Source organism: Theobroma cacao, chromosome 2 (assembly GCF_000208745.1).
Source record: "Theobroma cacao cultivar B97-61/B2 chromosome 2, Criollo_cocoa_genome_V2, whole genome shotgun sequence".
NCBI classification, from domain to species: Eukaryota; Viridiplantae; Streptophyta; class Magnoliopsida; order Malvales; family Malvaceae; genus Theobroma; species Theobroma cacao.
The window spans coordinates 3,712,785-3,726,796 of record NC_030851.1 but is presented as its reverse complement, the minus strand read 5'-3'; the positions used below and the strand labels follow the sequence as shown (position 1 = coordinate 3,726,796).

The 14,012-nt window shown below is 34.3% G+C and overlaps 2 protein-coding genes across 2 annotated transcripts; both read left to right on the top strand.

Moving 5' to 3' along the window:
• LOC18607700 (subtilisin-like protease SBT3.9) lies at nt 1,652–7,232 on the top strand. The gene is made up of 11 exons (XM_018114500.1): nt 1,652–2,167; nt 2,268–2,359; nt 2,735–2,832; nt 2,937–3,092; nt 3,221–3,332; nt 4,064–4,607; nt 5,255–5,352; nt 5,445–5,684; nt 6,025–6,139; nt 6,209–6,431; nt 6,516–7,232. Exons 1-11 carry the CDS (start codon nt 2,081–2,083, stop codon nt 7,085–7,087), a joined length of 2,337 nt encoding a protein of 778 aa, XP_017969989.1. The 5' UTR covers nt 1,652–2,080; the 3' UTR covers nt 7,088–7,232.
• On the top strand, nt 11,721–13,461 carry LOC18607699 (GATA transcription factor 5). The gene is made up of 3 exons (XM_007041979.2): nt 11,721–11,950; nt 12,066–12,361; nt 12,464–13,461. The coding sequence occupies exons 2-3, from the start codon at nt 12,068–12,070 to the stop codon at nt 13,136–13,138; spliced, it is 969 nt and encodes a 322-aa protein (XP_007042041.1). The 5' UTR covers nt 11,721–11,950; nt 12,066–12,067; the 3' UTR covers nt 13,139–13,461.

Below are 14,012 nucleotides of genomic sequence, written 5' to 3'. Positions count from 1 at the left end.
TGGGACATGAAGCAGCAAATAATTGGTACAGTGCTTTAGCAAAATGATTTTTTNCGATATTTTTTCTAAACAATATTTTGAAAATGATTCATAATATATGAAGAATTGGCTAAAAAAAACATCTATACACAAATTTAATTGATTATGATGGATAAAATATAATATAATTAAATTATATTTTTAAATAATTATCCATTTATAAAAATATGTGACTAAATTATAATTATTTTTAGTAATTGGGAGAAAATATAATTATGATGGATAATTGTCTTTTGGGATAAATGTGTATTTAAATGATAATATGGATAATTTTATTTTTTTTATGAAAATAAATGTTAATATGGTCAAGGGTATTTTTGTCTTTTTATCACCTATTCATTTCTTATTTCAATCTTATTTCTACCAACCAAACACTGTAATAAGTCATAATAGCAGTTCTTGCTCTATTCCATTCACAATACCAAACAAAGTAATAACTATTCTATTCTATTCCCACTTTATTCTATTCTCACAGAATAATAATTCTATTCAATTCCTGCCTATTCCGCGAACTAAACGTGCAGTTAGAGTATACAGTAGATTATACTTCTCATTTGGATAAATCCTCTTTTTTTTTTATGAAAATGAAATATAATTATTTTTTTGACATAATATCTAAAAAATTCTAAAATTATTTAATTAGAAAAATTCAAAAAAATATTTATTCTCCTATTGCATTTAATCAAAAAATTAATATTTTTATTTTACGTTAAATATATTTTTATAACTAATAGTAAATTAATTCTAATTAGTTAAAACTTACTTATCATTTTATATAACGTGATATTGATATTACATATTAACATATCATTATAGATAGTGACATGACATATTGATTTGATTTTATGATATTATTATGTGATATTTTTCATTTTTCATATCACGTGACTTAAAATGACAATTGACATTTTGATTTATATCAATTAATCAAAAATTACTTATAAGAACTTATTTAATTTAAAATAAAAATATAAAATTTTAATTTAAAATAATAAAATAATAAAACTTATTTAAATTTTTTTACATAGTTAGTATGCTTTTAAAGTACATTGTGACGCTTCTCGTTTGTATAAACCTTCTTCTGTTTTTTTTTATTTTATTTTATGAAGCAATATAATTTAAAATCTTTAATACAATACACCGTACAATCACTTCATCAATTGAACCAACGACTAATTTACCATACCTAAACATGTACTTGTATTACTATTGAACTGTTTACATTTTTTAAAACCGTAGTAGTCAAAACGCATTTCGTCTGCTCAACGGCAAGCTTATAATAATTGATAATCAGAAAACTATTCAGTGGAATGTTACAGTTTTGAACTAAATCATAGGTGTTAGCAAGTTGCAGCCATTAGAGTTGTGACACCTTTCAGTCTCCAGGAAAAAGTTAAAACAAATAACTTTCCTTTTGAATGTGATCAAAATATGAACATATCATCTTGGAAAATCCAGAACTACTTCTGTCATTTTGCGGGCAACACGTTTTTGCATGTCATCTTTCGCACAAGTGCATGCACTTTGGTCCTCGGGGGCTTCCCAGGGAACTCAGATACAAGAAAACGTTTGAATTCTTTCCGCAACTTTTAGTGTTATTAGCGAAGTGCGAAGAGCAGAAGAAGATCAAACAGAAGCGACTTCACCAACCCATTGTTTCGTCCATGGAGAAAATTCAGTCAACCCAAGTTCAAGTCAACGGTTGTTCTTCCACTTATGTATTTTCCCACTAAATAAAAGAAGACCAATGAGAACAAACAGACAAACGAAAGCTTCCATCTTCAAAATCATGATGACTATGAAGATTGCAAACAAAACAAACAGGGCCTTAAATGACTGACAAAAAGGCATATCTATCGTGCACCCAGTGCACCTTTAAGCGTAAATGACAGTAGCAGTGGAGCAGGTATCCACTGCGGACCTGCGGTCCCCGCACTTCTCTCGACTCTTCCCCTCACCAATTTAAGCAAGCAGCTACTCTTCTTTGATAGCCTTTGTCTTCGATATATGTATTTTTTGTTTCCAGGACTCTCAATCTCTCATGGCTTCCTTTTCTTCTCCATGGGCATGTGGTGTTGTTCTTGCTTTGTTACCTTCTTTCTTTTTTCTTGCGCTTGCTGCAAGCAATGTAGGTTTTCTTTCTTTAATTTTTATTTCAATTTTTTGCTTCAGTTTGTGATCATCTATGGTTTGCATTTTTTTTCATAGGTTCATTGTTTCTTTGACAGGTTTATATTGTATATATGGGAGAGAGACATACTGATCAGCCAAATCTACTGGAGGATTCTCATCATCAAATTCTTTCAGACATTCTTGGAAGGTTTTAATTTCAACTCTCTTTAGCAGAAGTTGTTCATTAGCTTTTCTTTTCAGTATCTTCATTCAAATTAAAAAAAAAAATGTTAAAAGCTGTTCATTTGAAGGAAACTAGTACCAATAAGTTCATTACTGATACATAATTGATTTGTTTGATACCAATATACATACACTTAAGAGCATTTCGTTCATAAGTTGCACTTCAGTGTTTCTTACTGTCTGATTATATTTGCACCCTTTACTCATATGTATCTTAATTGTACTTTTGCTTACATGAATGAACAAAATTTCTTTTTGACAAGTTCATCTGTCAAGAAGACTACAAGAGACCTATTTATTTGAAAATAGAAAATAACATGTTATGATCTCAATTGAACAGCAAAGAATCTGCCAAGGAATCCATTTTATACAGCTACAAACATGGGCTTTCAGGATTTGCTGCAGTCCTCAGTCAGTCTCAAGCCAAGCTTATTGCAGGTGTAACAATGTTGGTGAACTGTAAACTCTTGTTTTTCTCCTTTAGTATTTTATCTCAAACGGGTCTTTTAGTTGATTTTCTGTCTCATTACATATTGATGCAGATGTCCCTGGGGTTGTTCGTGTAGTTCCAAATAGAATTCTAAGTCTGCACACCACTAGAAGCTGGGATTTCCTGCATGTAAAGCCTCAAATTGTGGATGGGATTCTTTCAAGGAGCCATTCAGGGATTGGGACTATCATTGGTGTCATGGATACTGGTCAGTCTCGAAATGCTTTGTCTACCTTTTTACTTTTCTCATTTCTTTATGAAACAAAAAAATAAAAAACCAAGCTATCTATAGTAGTGGTTGACAATTGTTTTTTTTTCATAAATTTTGGTGAGAAGGTATATGGCCGGAGTCTGAAAGCTTCAAAGATAAGGGCATGGGAAAGGTTCCATCTCGATGGAAAGGGATATGCCAGGAAGGAGAAGGATTTAACCGCTCCCACTGCAATCGGTATTCTTACAATTTGACCACTGCTCATACTATTCTTTCATTTTCCTATTCAGCCATGTTTTCTGTCCTTGTGGATCAGACCAATATCGTATCACTAGACCTCAATTTAATTTCTTGAACCTTGGCTTGAACTGTAGAAAATTAGGTGGATCATGCTGCCTTTGGCAGTTGTTGCCTGAAGTATCCTCATTAAGTAACAAAGTTGAGTACTTCACTACTAAAATCATTTGTAATAAGCATAAAAGCATTCGAATGCTGCTGTCATGCATTTGAGAATTTTTTACTTCTGTGCTTTTGGTCTGATTTGTCTCAAAATAGGAGAATTTACTTCTTACAGAATATTGCAAGTTAAAATTTCCGAGAATCCAAGAATCTTTTTTCTTATGAAACAATCTCTCCTCTCAGTCACACTTGTTTTAGTACCAGATTTTTAAAGAAAATTGCAGTTTGATGCCATATTTGGTTTAAGTTTATTGAAACAGCGGTCTGTTTCCAACTGCTATTCCATTGTCAGTAACTTTGCAATTGACTTGGAATATGTTGCCAAATTCTTTTAGCTTATACAGTAGGACCGGATTATCTTTGATGTTTCTAAGTTCATTGTCATTGTTATGTCTAGGGAAATGCTTAAATATAGATTAATATATCCTAGTTCATATGAACTGTATGTAGCGTTGACTTTTGATGTTGGCTAAATTATAAGGTGTCTAATTATGGCGTATTTGAAACAGGAAAATTATTGGTGCGCGTTGGTATGTTAAAGGGTATGAAGCTGAATTCGGAAAGCTTGATCCAAGTGACGGGGTTGAGTTCATGTCTCCTCGAGATGCTTCGGGCCATGGTAGTCACACCTCATCTACTGCAAGTGGTGCTCTAGTAGAAAATGCAAACTTTAGGGGACTAGCCCAAGGGTTAGCCAGAGGAGGTGCTTCTTCATCGTGGCTAGCTATCTACAAAGTTTGTTGGGCTACTGGTGGCTGTAGCTCAGCTGACCTTCTTGCGGCATTTGATGATGCAATCTTTGATGGTGTCAATGTTCTTTCAGTATCTTTGGGCTCACCTCCTCCGCTTTCCACCTATGTTGATGACACATTGGCTATTGGTTCCTTCCACGCTGTAGCAAGAGGAATATCTGTTGTATGCTCTGCTGGCAACTCTGGTCCTTATCCTCAAACTGTCATTAATACTGCTCCATGGGTTATAACTGTCGCTGCAAGCACCATTGATCGAGATTTCCCTTCTGTGGTCACCATGGGAAACAACCAAACTGTTGTGGTAATGTGTAATTTCCTTCTAAAAGATTGAAAATTTTGTGCAAAGTTGTATTGATATGACAATCACATGTTAATTAACCAGGAAAAGAAATTCTAAATAATGAGACCCAAAAAAAAATTGCTTAAAAAATAATAAATTTATTGATTGATAGTAGTTTGGGGATATTCTTGGCTTCATGATGTAAGTAAAATGAATTTAACATCAACAGAGATACAACAGTTTACCACTTTCTCAAAGCAGCCTCCTGTTGCAAATTCTGCTGGCCTGCTAATATTGCCATGAGGGCATGAAACTTTAGTTCAACTTCCCTTGCTGAGGTCTGTTGGTCCATCTTCTTGTTAGGAGAAATGTATTAAAATAAAATCTGATTTCATTTGATTTAAATATGCATAATCTTTTAGTGAAGGTGATTTGATCAACTAGGAGCTTTTCTGTTGAAATTTTTAGAAATTAAATTGATTCTAATGTCATGTGAGAACATTTAAATGTGACCCTGGCACAGCGGAACAATGCATTTGAGATATTCATGTTTAGCTTGTTATTGAACTATCATATTTAGTTTGTAAATTGTAATTCCTTGTGATTATAAGTATAAATACAAATTTATGCTTTTGTTATTTAGCTATGATTTTTATTTTTTCATACAGGGTCAGTCTTTCTATACAGGAAGGAAAGTAAACAAGTTTCATCCTATTGTGTATGGAGAAGATATTGCAGCCACAGATGTAGATGAAAACAGTGCCGGGTAAGACTCGTTCGGATGTTCTTGTCAAGATGAATTTTGGAATCCGGAATACTGGTTAGGAATGAATATTCTGATATTGTATACTTTTGCAGAAGTTGTGATTTGGAAACTCTGAATGCCACTTTAGCAAGAGGAAAAATAGTTCTTTGTTTCCAATCTCGGTCACAGAGGTCAGCTGCCATTGCTTCAAGATCTGTACTCAAGGTTAAGGGTGCTGGTGTTATCTTTGCTCAGTTTCCTACTAAGGATGTTTCTTGTCCGTGGAGTTTTCCCTGTGTCCAACTGGACTTTGCCGCTGGGACATCTCTGCTGACATACATCGCGGCAAGCAGGTCATTTTAACACTAGAGGACTTTCCTTTCTTTTTATTCTCTGTCTCTTTGTCTGGGGTTGGGGGGAGGGAGGGATGCAGTTCCTCATTTATAGAGAGCAAACTTGACCAGAAAAAGTATCCACATTATTAGTTGTCTCATTCAGTAGGCATATAAGCTATATATGATTATGTCTCCAACTGCAAACTGTTGAAATATTTCAAATTTATGCATCTTTCTGCGCCAACAGCCAGGCTGTGGGGTAATTTCATGTCTTCCAGATATGACTTGAACCCTAGGTCCTGACATTCCATTGGAAGGCCATTATGTTGTTATGTAATGAACCCTTTCGTGTAAACAGAAATCCTGTAGTCAAGTTTAGCTTCTCAAAGACGGTTACAGGGCAACAGCTAGCCCCAGAAGTGGCGTATTTCTCATCACGAGGACCCAGTTCCCTTTCACCATCTGTGTTGAAGGTATTGGCATTCTTTTTCTTAAGAGAAGTTACAAGGCCCTTTTTATTAACATGTCACTGCATTCTTCAGCCAGACATTGCTGCTCCAGGAGTTGATATATTGGCTTCCTGGTCCCCTGCTTCTTCCTCCAAGCCACTAGATTCACCTCAAAACAAAGCATCTCCATTTAACTTTAAACTCGATTCTGGAACCTCCATGGCTTGTCCCCATATCTCTGGCATTGTTGCTCTTCTCAAAGGTATCCATCCCACGTGGAGCCCTGCAGCAATTAAGTCTGCACTAGTAACAACAGGTAAGACACAGAAAATTTATGGGATTTTGGTTTGCTCTTACAACTTGTTAATGCAACTTTTCTCTTTTCATTTGGCTTGCGAAGCTTCTGTGACGGATGAATATGGCCAAAATACTGTAGCTGAGGGAGCACCCCACAAGCAGGCTGACCCATTTGACTATGGGGGTGGTCATGTTGATCCAAATAAAGCTCTATCTCCCGGTCTCATATATGACATGGAAATCTCCGATTATGTCTGCTTCCTTTATGCAATGGGCTATAACAGCACTGCCATCAGCCTAATGACTAGGGTTCGCACCCCATGTCGTAAATCAGCCAAGGTCCTTCTGAATCTAAATTTGCCTTCCATCACTATACCTGAGCTTAAGCAGCGGTTGACCGTCTCAAGAACAGTTACAAATGTTGGTCCAATAAATTCTGTTTACTTTGCTCGTGTTCAAGCTCCCGCAGGCACTCACGTAAGCGTCAAGCCATCAAATTTGTCATTCAATTCCACAACAAAGAAGCTGAAGTTTAAGGTTACCATCTGCGCACAACTTAAAGTTCAAGGAAGGTACTCATTTGGAAACCTGTACTGGGAAGATGGTATTCACGTAGTAAGGATTCCCCTGACTGTTCGAATTATCATTAACGATTATTTCTACACGGAAACATGACCCTCACTGCCATAGGTTTTGTATCACTGAATAAATTTGAACTCATAGCATCAATAATTGTAAATTGTTCCTTGTCCGGTTGCTGGCATCCTTCAAAGTGTACTTGATCTGATTCAATACACACAAAAGCAAAGTTGAGGGCCTTTGTTTTTTTCCTTTCTTTTGAGAAGAAAAAGCTTGAACACGGGTCCATTATGGATATGTGGATGTGGGTCGTTGAGCAAGCGTGTTGGTTGCATCTGCTCCATGACGAATGATTATGGGAGAGCAATACGCTTTCTCTTTGATGATGCATTAACATGGTGCAAAAACTAGGTAGTGGTCCGGTAGTGATGATAAAGTAGACATCCAAATTAAAAATGGGAACCAGCTTTTCATAAAGATGAACTTAAAAGGACTTCAACAAAAACAGGTGAAACTATGCAACGTGGGTCCATAGTCATAGATAAACTAGCTGATGCTATTATCTGTCAATTTGAAGGGAAAGGGGAAAGGCTTAAAGTACTTTGCTTCTTTTTTTTTTTTTCAGCATTTTACACCTCTATTTTACCTCCCTAGTCATCAAATTATCTACCACTGAGATATACACATACGCGCGAGGTTTTACTTATATCAAAATTGAAAATTAAGAGATTGAGATCTAATTAATCATTACCTTTTCAGTCAATTACTTTATTTATTATCAAAAGGATAAAAAGAAAAGGGATAGAAAATCTTTTAAAAGCTAAAGTAATGGAGAAATATATAGGGTCATAAGATAGATTTATTTCAGTTGGGATATTAGTCACAGTTGAGAATAATGTTGTCACTAATAGGAGAAGAGACTGGCGGAGGAGGGCAGACTTTCTTGCAGAATTAAATGGAGTCGCTTTGCTGAAATGGTCAGGTGAGTAATGAGTTTAGTTTTGGAATTATTCACAGCAAAATCACATGACAAGAATTTGTAAAAGGAGTGGATCAAAAATTTGGTAAACAACCAAACCGGATCAAATTTAAAAATTGTTGACTTTAATTAACAACCACAACGGGTATATGCAAGTAGCCGTCAAATAAGATATACATGGGAAGAATCAATGGATAACAAAGTACAATTTATATAATGGGCTTTTAGTTCACTACTTTTAAGTATTAAATTTGACTAGGAAACAGCCAATTGAGTTAAATTAAGTTTTGAGTTTCAAAAAAATAAAATTATAATATCTCATTTTACATTAAATGTAAATATAATTGTCCAGATTTATATAATAATTTAAGTCAGTCATTAAGAATTGCATGGTACAAGCAAACTTGAAAAGTTATTAGGATTTCAATCGTTATAATTGATATAAGAACATATGTCAATTTGGTATGCGCTTCCACAATACGCTGGTGAGATATTTACTTTGTGGAGTAAATATTGTTTGTGGATATATGGCATTGATAAGTGTATCATTACAATTAGTATCAAAGTATGTGTTAATTCGATGTGAATTTTCAAATAATATATATTAATTCGATGCAAACTTTCACATTGTGTTAATGAGATTTTGATCTTGTAGAGTGGGTCTTGATTATGATTGAGATGTGTGGTTGAAGACATTAAAAATTTGAGTAAATGAAATTATGATATCTCATTTCATATCGGATTTAAATGCAATTATTAAAACCTAAGTCAGTAACTATTAGTAACTTGAACTCACCCTTTGATGATGGATTGAAAAAATGATTCAATCAATGATGCTACACTCTAAATCATTACAAAAACAACTAAAATTTTGAAATTTCAACATCAATGTAATGAGTGAATTCTTTTATTATATTTTCTACATCTATAAGAGTCATTCATAAGTCGTACTCTATATAAATTATAATTTTTATATAGTAGTAATTATGGGTGTATTTCTTCTTTCTATTTTACAAGGTTATACAAAAAAAAACAAAGTTTTAACTTGAAGGTATATGTAGGACATAAACTAGCATCTAGTTTATACTATGAACAAAATACCCAATTTTGCTTTGTGTTGAAGACAAAATAATTGCCGGCTTATTTGATGAAAGTTCATCGTTTCAGAAACTTCTGAAGTGAAAATGCCTTATCAACTTCTGACCTAACTTCCAAGTGGTTGAGAACTGTGATACAATCCTCATTCAATTAAACACTTAAATTGTTAGGTTAATCCCAAATCTACCAGTTTGTTTCTTTATTCGCTTGTGCTTATCGCATATAGTTATATTCCTATGTCAGGTATCATAATGTTCTCCCTTTTAGGTTTCATAGATAACTTTTTTTTTTTTTTGAGTTTTGTTTTTATACATAGATAATAATAACGTTGACTTAATTTAAATGATAAAAATATGTATAATTCGGATAACAATTTTAAAATTGAGTTTTATCGACTCATTTTATCTCAAAAAATGAAATAAGATTAAATGGAAGTATTAAATTAGAACCAAATACTCTCTGTTTTTTATACAAAAGCCAATCATTTGAGTTGGGGTTTTCAATTTAGAATCTAATAATTAAGAGGTTGACCAGCAATCACATAAAGCATTTGACATTTTGAGATTATTAATGGAAATGAAGGAGATAAGCCGAGTAAAGAGAGTAAACAGTAGAGAGAGGGGGGAGCATGTCATGCACGTGAGTGCAGTCGTAAGCGAATTGTCGTTTGGGCATTTGGCAGCCATAACAAAAGACTAATAAAATATTCGGAAACGGCAGCATGCCGATGATGCTCCGTTGTCCATTTCCCTTTGCATTACCGAAAGTGAAATGGATACAAAAAGCCTGTAACGCCACGTTCAGCTGGTGGACTATTTGTTAGTCATTCTTTCGTCAACGGTCGGCCGGTTTCTTTTGTAAATTATGTTCCCAACACGAAATCTACGTGGACATTTCTTCCTTTAGCCGCCTTTCTTTCAATTTAACCAAAAAAAAAAAGAGAAATTCCTTTTGGGTTTTGGCCAAGGCCATTTTTGATTTCTCACAATTTGGTCCTTAAGTTAAAAAAAAAGCATAAGATACCACGTTTGACCTTTTGCATATATTAATATTACCTCTCACTTCCCATAACAATGCTTTTTTTTTTTCTCTATTTTATTTAATATCCTTAGAATAGTTCTTATTATTGTTTGATACGAATCAATTTTGATGATTTTGGAATTCTCTAGAGAATAACCTTCATTTTAAGATAAATTCTCATTTAATAATAAGATCGAATATTTTAATGATACATTCACATGACATGTTACAATATTTTAAATAATAATATAAATATTCTACCAAAGACATTCATTTATATATATAAATTAAAAAATTTAATATATATTGTCATGCGTTTGTGAGTGAAATATTTGTTTTTTTTTTATTTATAGATATTAATTATATAAAATATAAATATTTTTAAAATATAAGTTCAATTATTTATGAATAAAAGATAATTATATAAAAAATAATTAATGTTTTAATTATATAATTGAAATTTTGTGATATTAATTTATAAATTACTCAATTAAGAAAAACATATGGAAATTATTTAATACAATTATAATTCTTTTTTACAGATTTAATAAATCTTATTAATATTGATAATAATAAAAATGTAAGAATATAATAAATAAATATAACTATTTTCTTCAACTATAAAATTTTACAATATCTATTGTTATATATATTATATAAATATATAGATAAAGATTATAGATTATACATATAGATAAATAGAGAGAATTGGAATTTTAAAATTTTAAACTCTTTTAAAGGAATAATAATCTTTAAAATATATTTAAGACTATAATAATAAAGATATACACATTTTACATATTTTTCTCCTACTAGAAATAATAAATGAAATACAAGATCAATTATCCCCCAAATTGTAATTTTTTTGAAACAGTTTGACTAAAAAATATTTGTTTGCTAAGAAAATAATTTTCTGCGAAATAAACGGAGGATTAAGTTATATTAAGAGATTCATTTTGTCAAATAATAATCCAGCTGGTTTCTAGTCCACAGCGCAACACGCTTTGCATGCGTGAACTATGTACACGCAATTACGCCACGACATCAAAGAACCCACAGATGTACCAACACGTGAGCGCCACTCGAAGTCGTGAACCGTCCGATATAAAATCCTAAGGCTTTCTCTTCCGTTGGATCGTACACGCTTGATTGCTGGCGCTTGCTTAAAGAACCTCCCAAAATTAGAAAAGTAGGAGCGGGAATGGCAATGCAAAATCCACCGAAAATGGGCCGAGATTAACGCGGCAAAGCAATCCAACCCTGTAAATAATCTGAAAATCGAGTGTCAATTCGAAGACAAAAAGGCCAGAAAAAACACAAAATGATGGCGTTTTCAAGGATGGTTCCATTACGGATTTATAGTAGTTTTTGAACTTATCTTAGAGCCTAGAAGCCGCCTGTCACTATCTCGGCTCACAGACCAATCATCAATCCCTAATCCCCCCATCGAGAACAAATCAAGCGGCTTTGACCATTAAAAGTTCAAAAAACAGTTAGTGAAATTAGAAAAACTATCTTCGTTTTCGCATTATTGGAAGGGACCAAACATTATATTAATATATAAGTGTAAGCACAACTAGTCAAGCGTGAAACAATCGAAAAATCAAAGAAATCTATGTGGAAAATTAAGGATTCGGTCCAAACAAGGCCAACCCCACAATAGTCAAGCTCTTTTAACAAGACCCAATATATTTATTTATTTTTGTATAAATAAAAAAAAATTGGTAGAGAGAAATAAAAAGATAAACCATTAACTCCTAGCATTAGTTTCGCCCACGAACAGGCCTCAACCAACTCCCTGCCTTGCCATCAGTTTCCTACTTTCATTCTTCTTTCTCCTCCTCCTCCTTCATCTTTATCAGGTAAATCATCATTTTATATAATCCTTTATCCCTTTTCTTTTGTTTCAAAAATTAAAGGGTTTAACTATTTAACGATTTTGGCAACTTAATTGGAAAATCTTATCTTTGGGTATAGAAATGGAGTACTGCATGGAAGCGAGAGCATTGAAATCGAGTGTAAGGGGAGAACTAGCCATGCAAAGGACCCAGCATGCTGCTTTGGATGATATTTTGTATATGAACGGCGCCGCTCCCGGTGAAGATTTTTCCGTTGACTGTTTCTTAAATTTTAATAATGGAGAATTTGAAGAAGAAGAACAAAAAGATTCGTTTTCCGTTTCCTCTGAAGAACGTGTAGCAGATGATGATAGTAACTCTAATTCTAGCAGTTTTTCCTTTGATTCTCTTCTCACCAACGAGCTCTCCGTGCCGGTAATTTTCATTAATTAAATTTTATCATTAAATAAATAAAAATTCCCCTTTGTTTGCATGGAAAAAAATTGATTTTCTTTTTTAAATTTGATGTTTTTATAGGATGATGAAATAGCAGGGCTTGAATGGGTATCTCATTTTGTGGACGATTCGTTTCCAGAGCTCCCTATATTATGCCCTGTTTTTAAGCCGCAAAGCGATGGCCATGCAAAAACTCTGTTTGAAACAGAACCAGAGCTGGTGTTTATGAAAACGCCGAGCTTTTCATCAACGGTTCCATCCAAAGCAAGGAGCAAAAGGGCTAAATCAACCGGCCGGACATGGTCTGTTGGGTCAATGCCTCTTTCTGAGTCATCGTCCTCGACAATAACATCGTCAAGTACTTCTTCGGGGTTTTCCGTGACCTCTGCTAATGTTCAAGAGACGGACTTGGCTAATGATTTCACTGAACCGCCAACAAAGAAACAGAAGAAAAAACCGGCGGTTCAAGCTAGTGGATTGTCAAGTGGGAACCCTTTCCAACGGAGGTGTAGTCATTGCCAAGTTCAAAAGACTCCACAGTGGCGAACCGGTCCGCTTGGTGCCAAAACCTTATGCAATGCTTGCGGGGTTCGTTACAAGTCCGGTCGGCTTTTTCCCGAGTATAGACCGGCTTGTAGCCCGACTTTTTCAGGTGATATTCACTCAAATAGCCATCGGAAAGTTTTGGAAATGAGGAAAAGGAAAGAGGTAGCAGGACAGGAACCTGAGTTGACCCGGATGATTCCGAGTTTTTGAAGTTAGAAATAGCAGGATAGGTTCACGTGACCACGGTTGAACTGAGTTCAACTGTTTTAGTTTCTTTCCTTCTTTAGGCTTATACGCTTAATTATGTTTAGGGTTTGTAGAAAATTGCAGGTCTAGTTACTTATTGTAGGTAGGTAGGTTTTCATTTCTTTTAGATTTTTTTTGGTCATTTATTTGCAGGTTTAACGAGGAGGGAGAATTTTAGAGAAGATTATTGTTACCATTAGACTAGACTAGTTTAATATGGATTACTTGTTTTTGATTTTTCCCTTTGATTGAAACTTGAAAGCGTTATATTCAAGAGGTTTTTGACACGTTCAAAATGGTTCAGCTGGCACTTTGCTTCTTGACATTTCAAAAGGCGACTGGTTGTGGTGGGCTGGGGGGCAAAAAAAGAATTTAGGTACCCAACAATTATAAAATAATGTTGCTTTGATTTGAGACCACGAAAGCTGGGAAGATTGGGCATTTCGGTGAGGGCCGAAGTGGTTGAAATATCTGAATCAAAGGGGAATGCTCTCTCTCTCTCTCTTTTCATGGAAATGGGTTAATGGGTGCTGACTCGGTGCAAGTGCCCTGACCCTGAGCAAGGAGCGAAGAGGTCAAGAGTCAAGTGTGTCTCCTAACGCCATTTTCAGTGGACCACACTGACGATCGGGAAATGGTACACTTGGTGGGGTAACGTGGTCTTAGCGGCCTTTGATGTTGATTGAATTGGAAACAAAAAAAAAATGCCCATTCTTTGGTTTAGTTTATTTCCGGCAATATTCTTCCCTTTGGAGTTGGGGTTCTCGATATCAGCACAATAAAAGCTCTGATTTTGTACATTCATCAAAAGGAGTTTCTTTTTTTTTTTAAAAGGAGT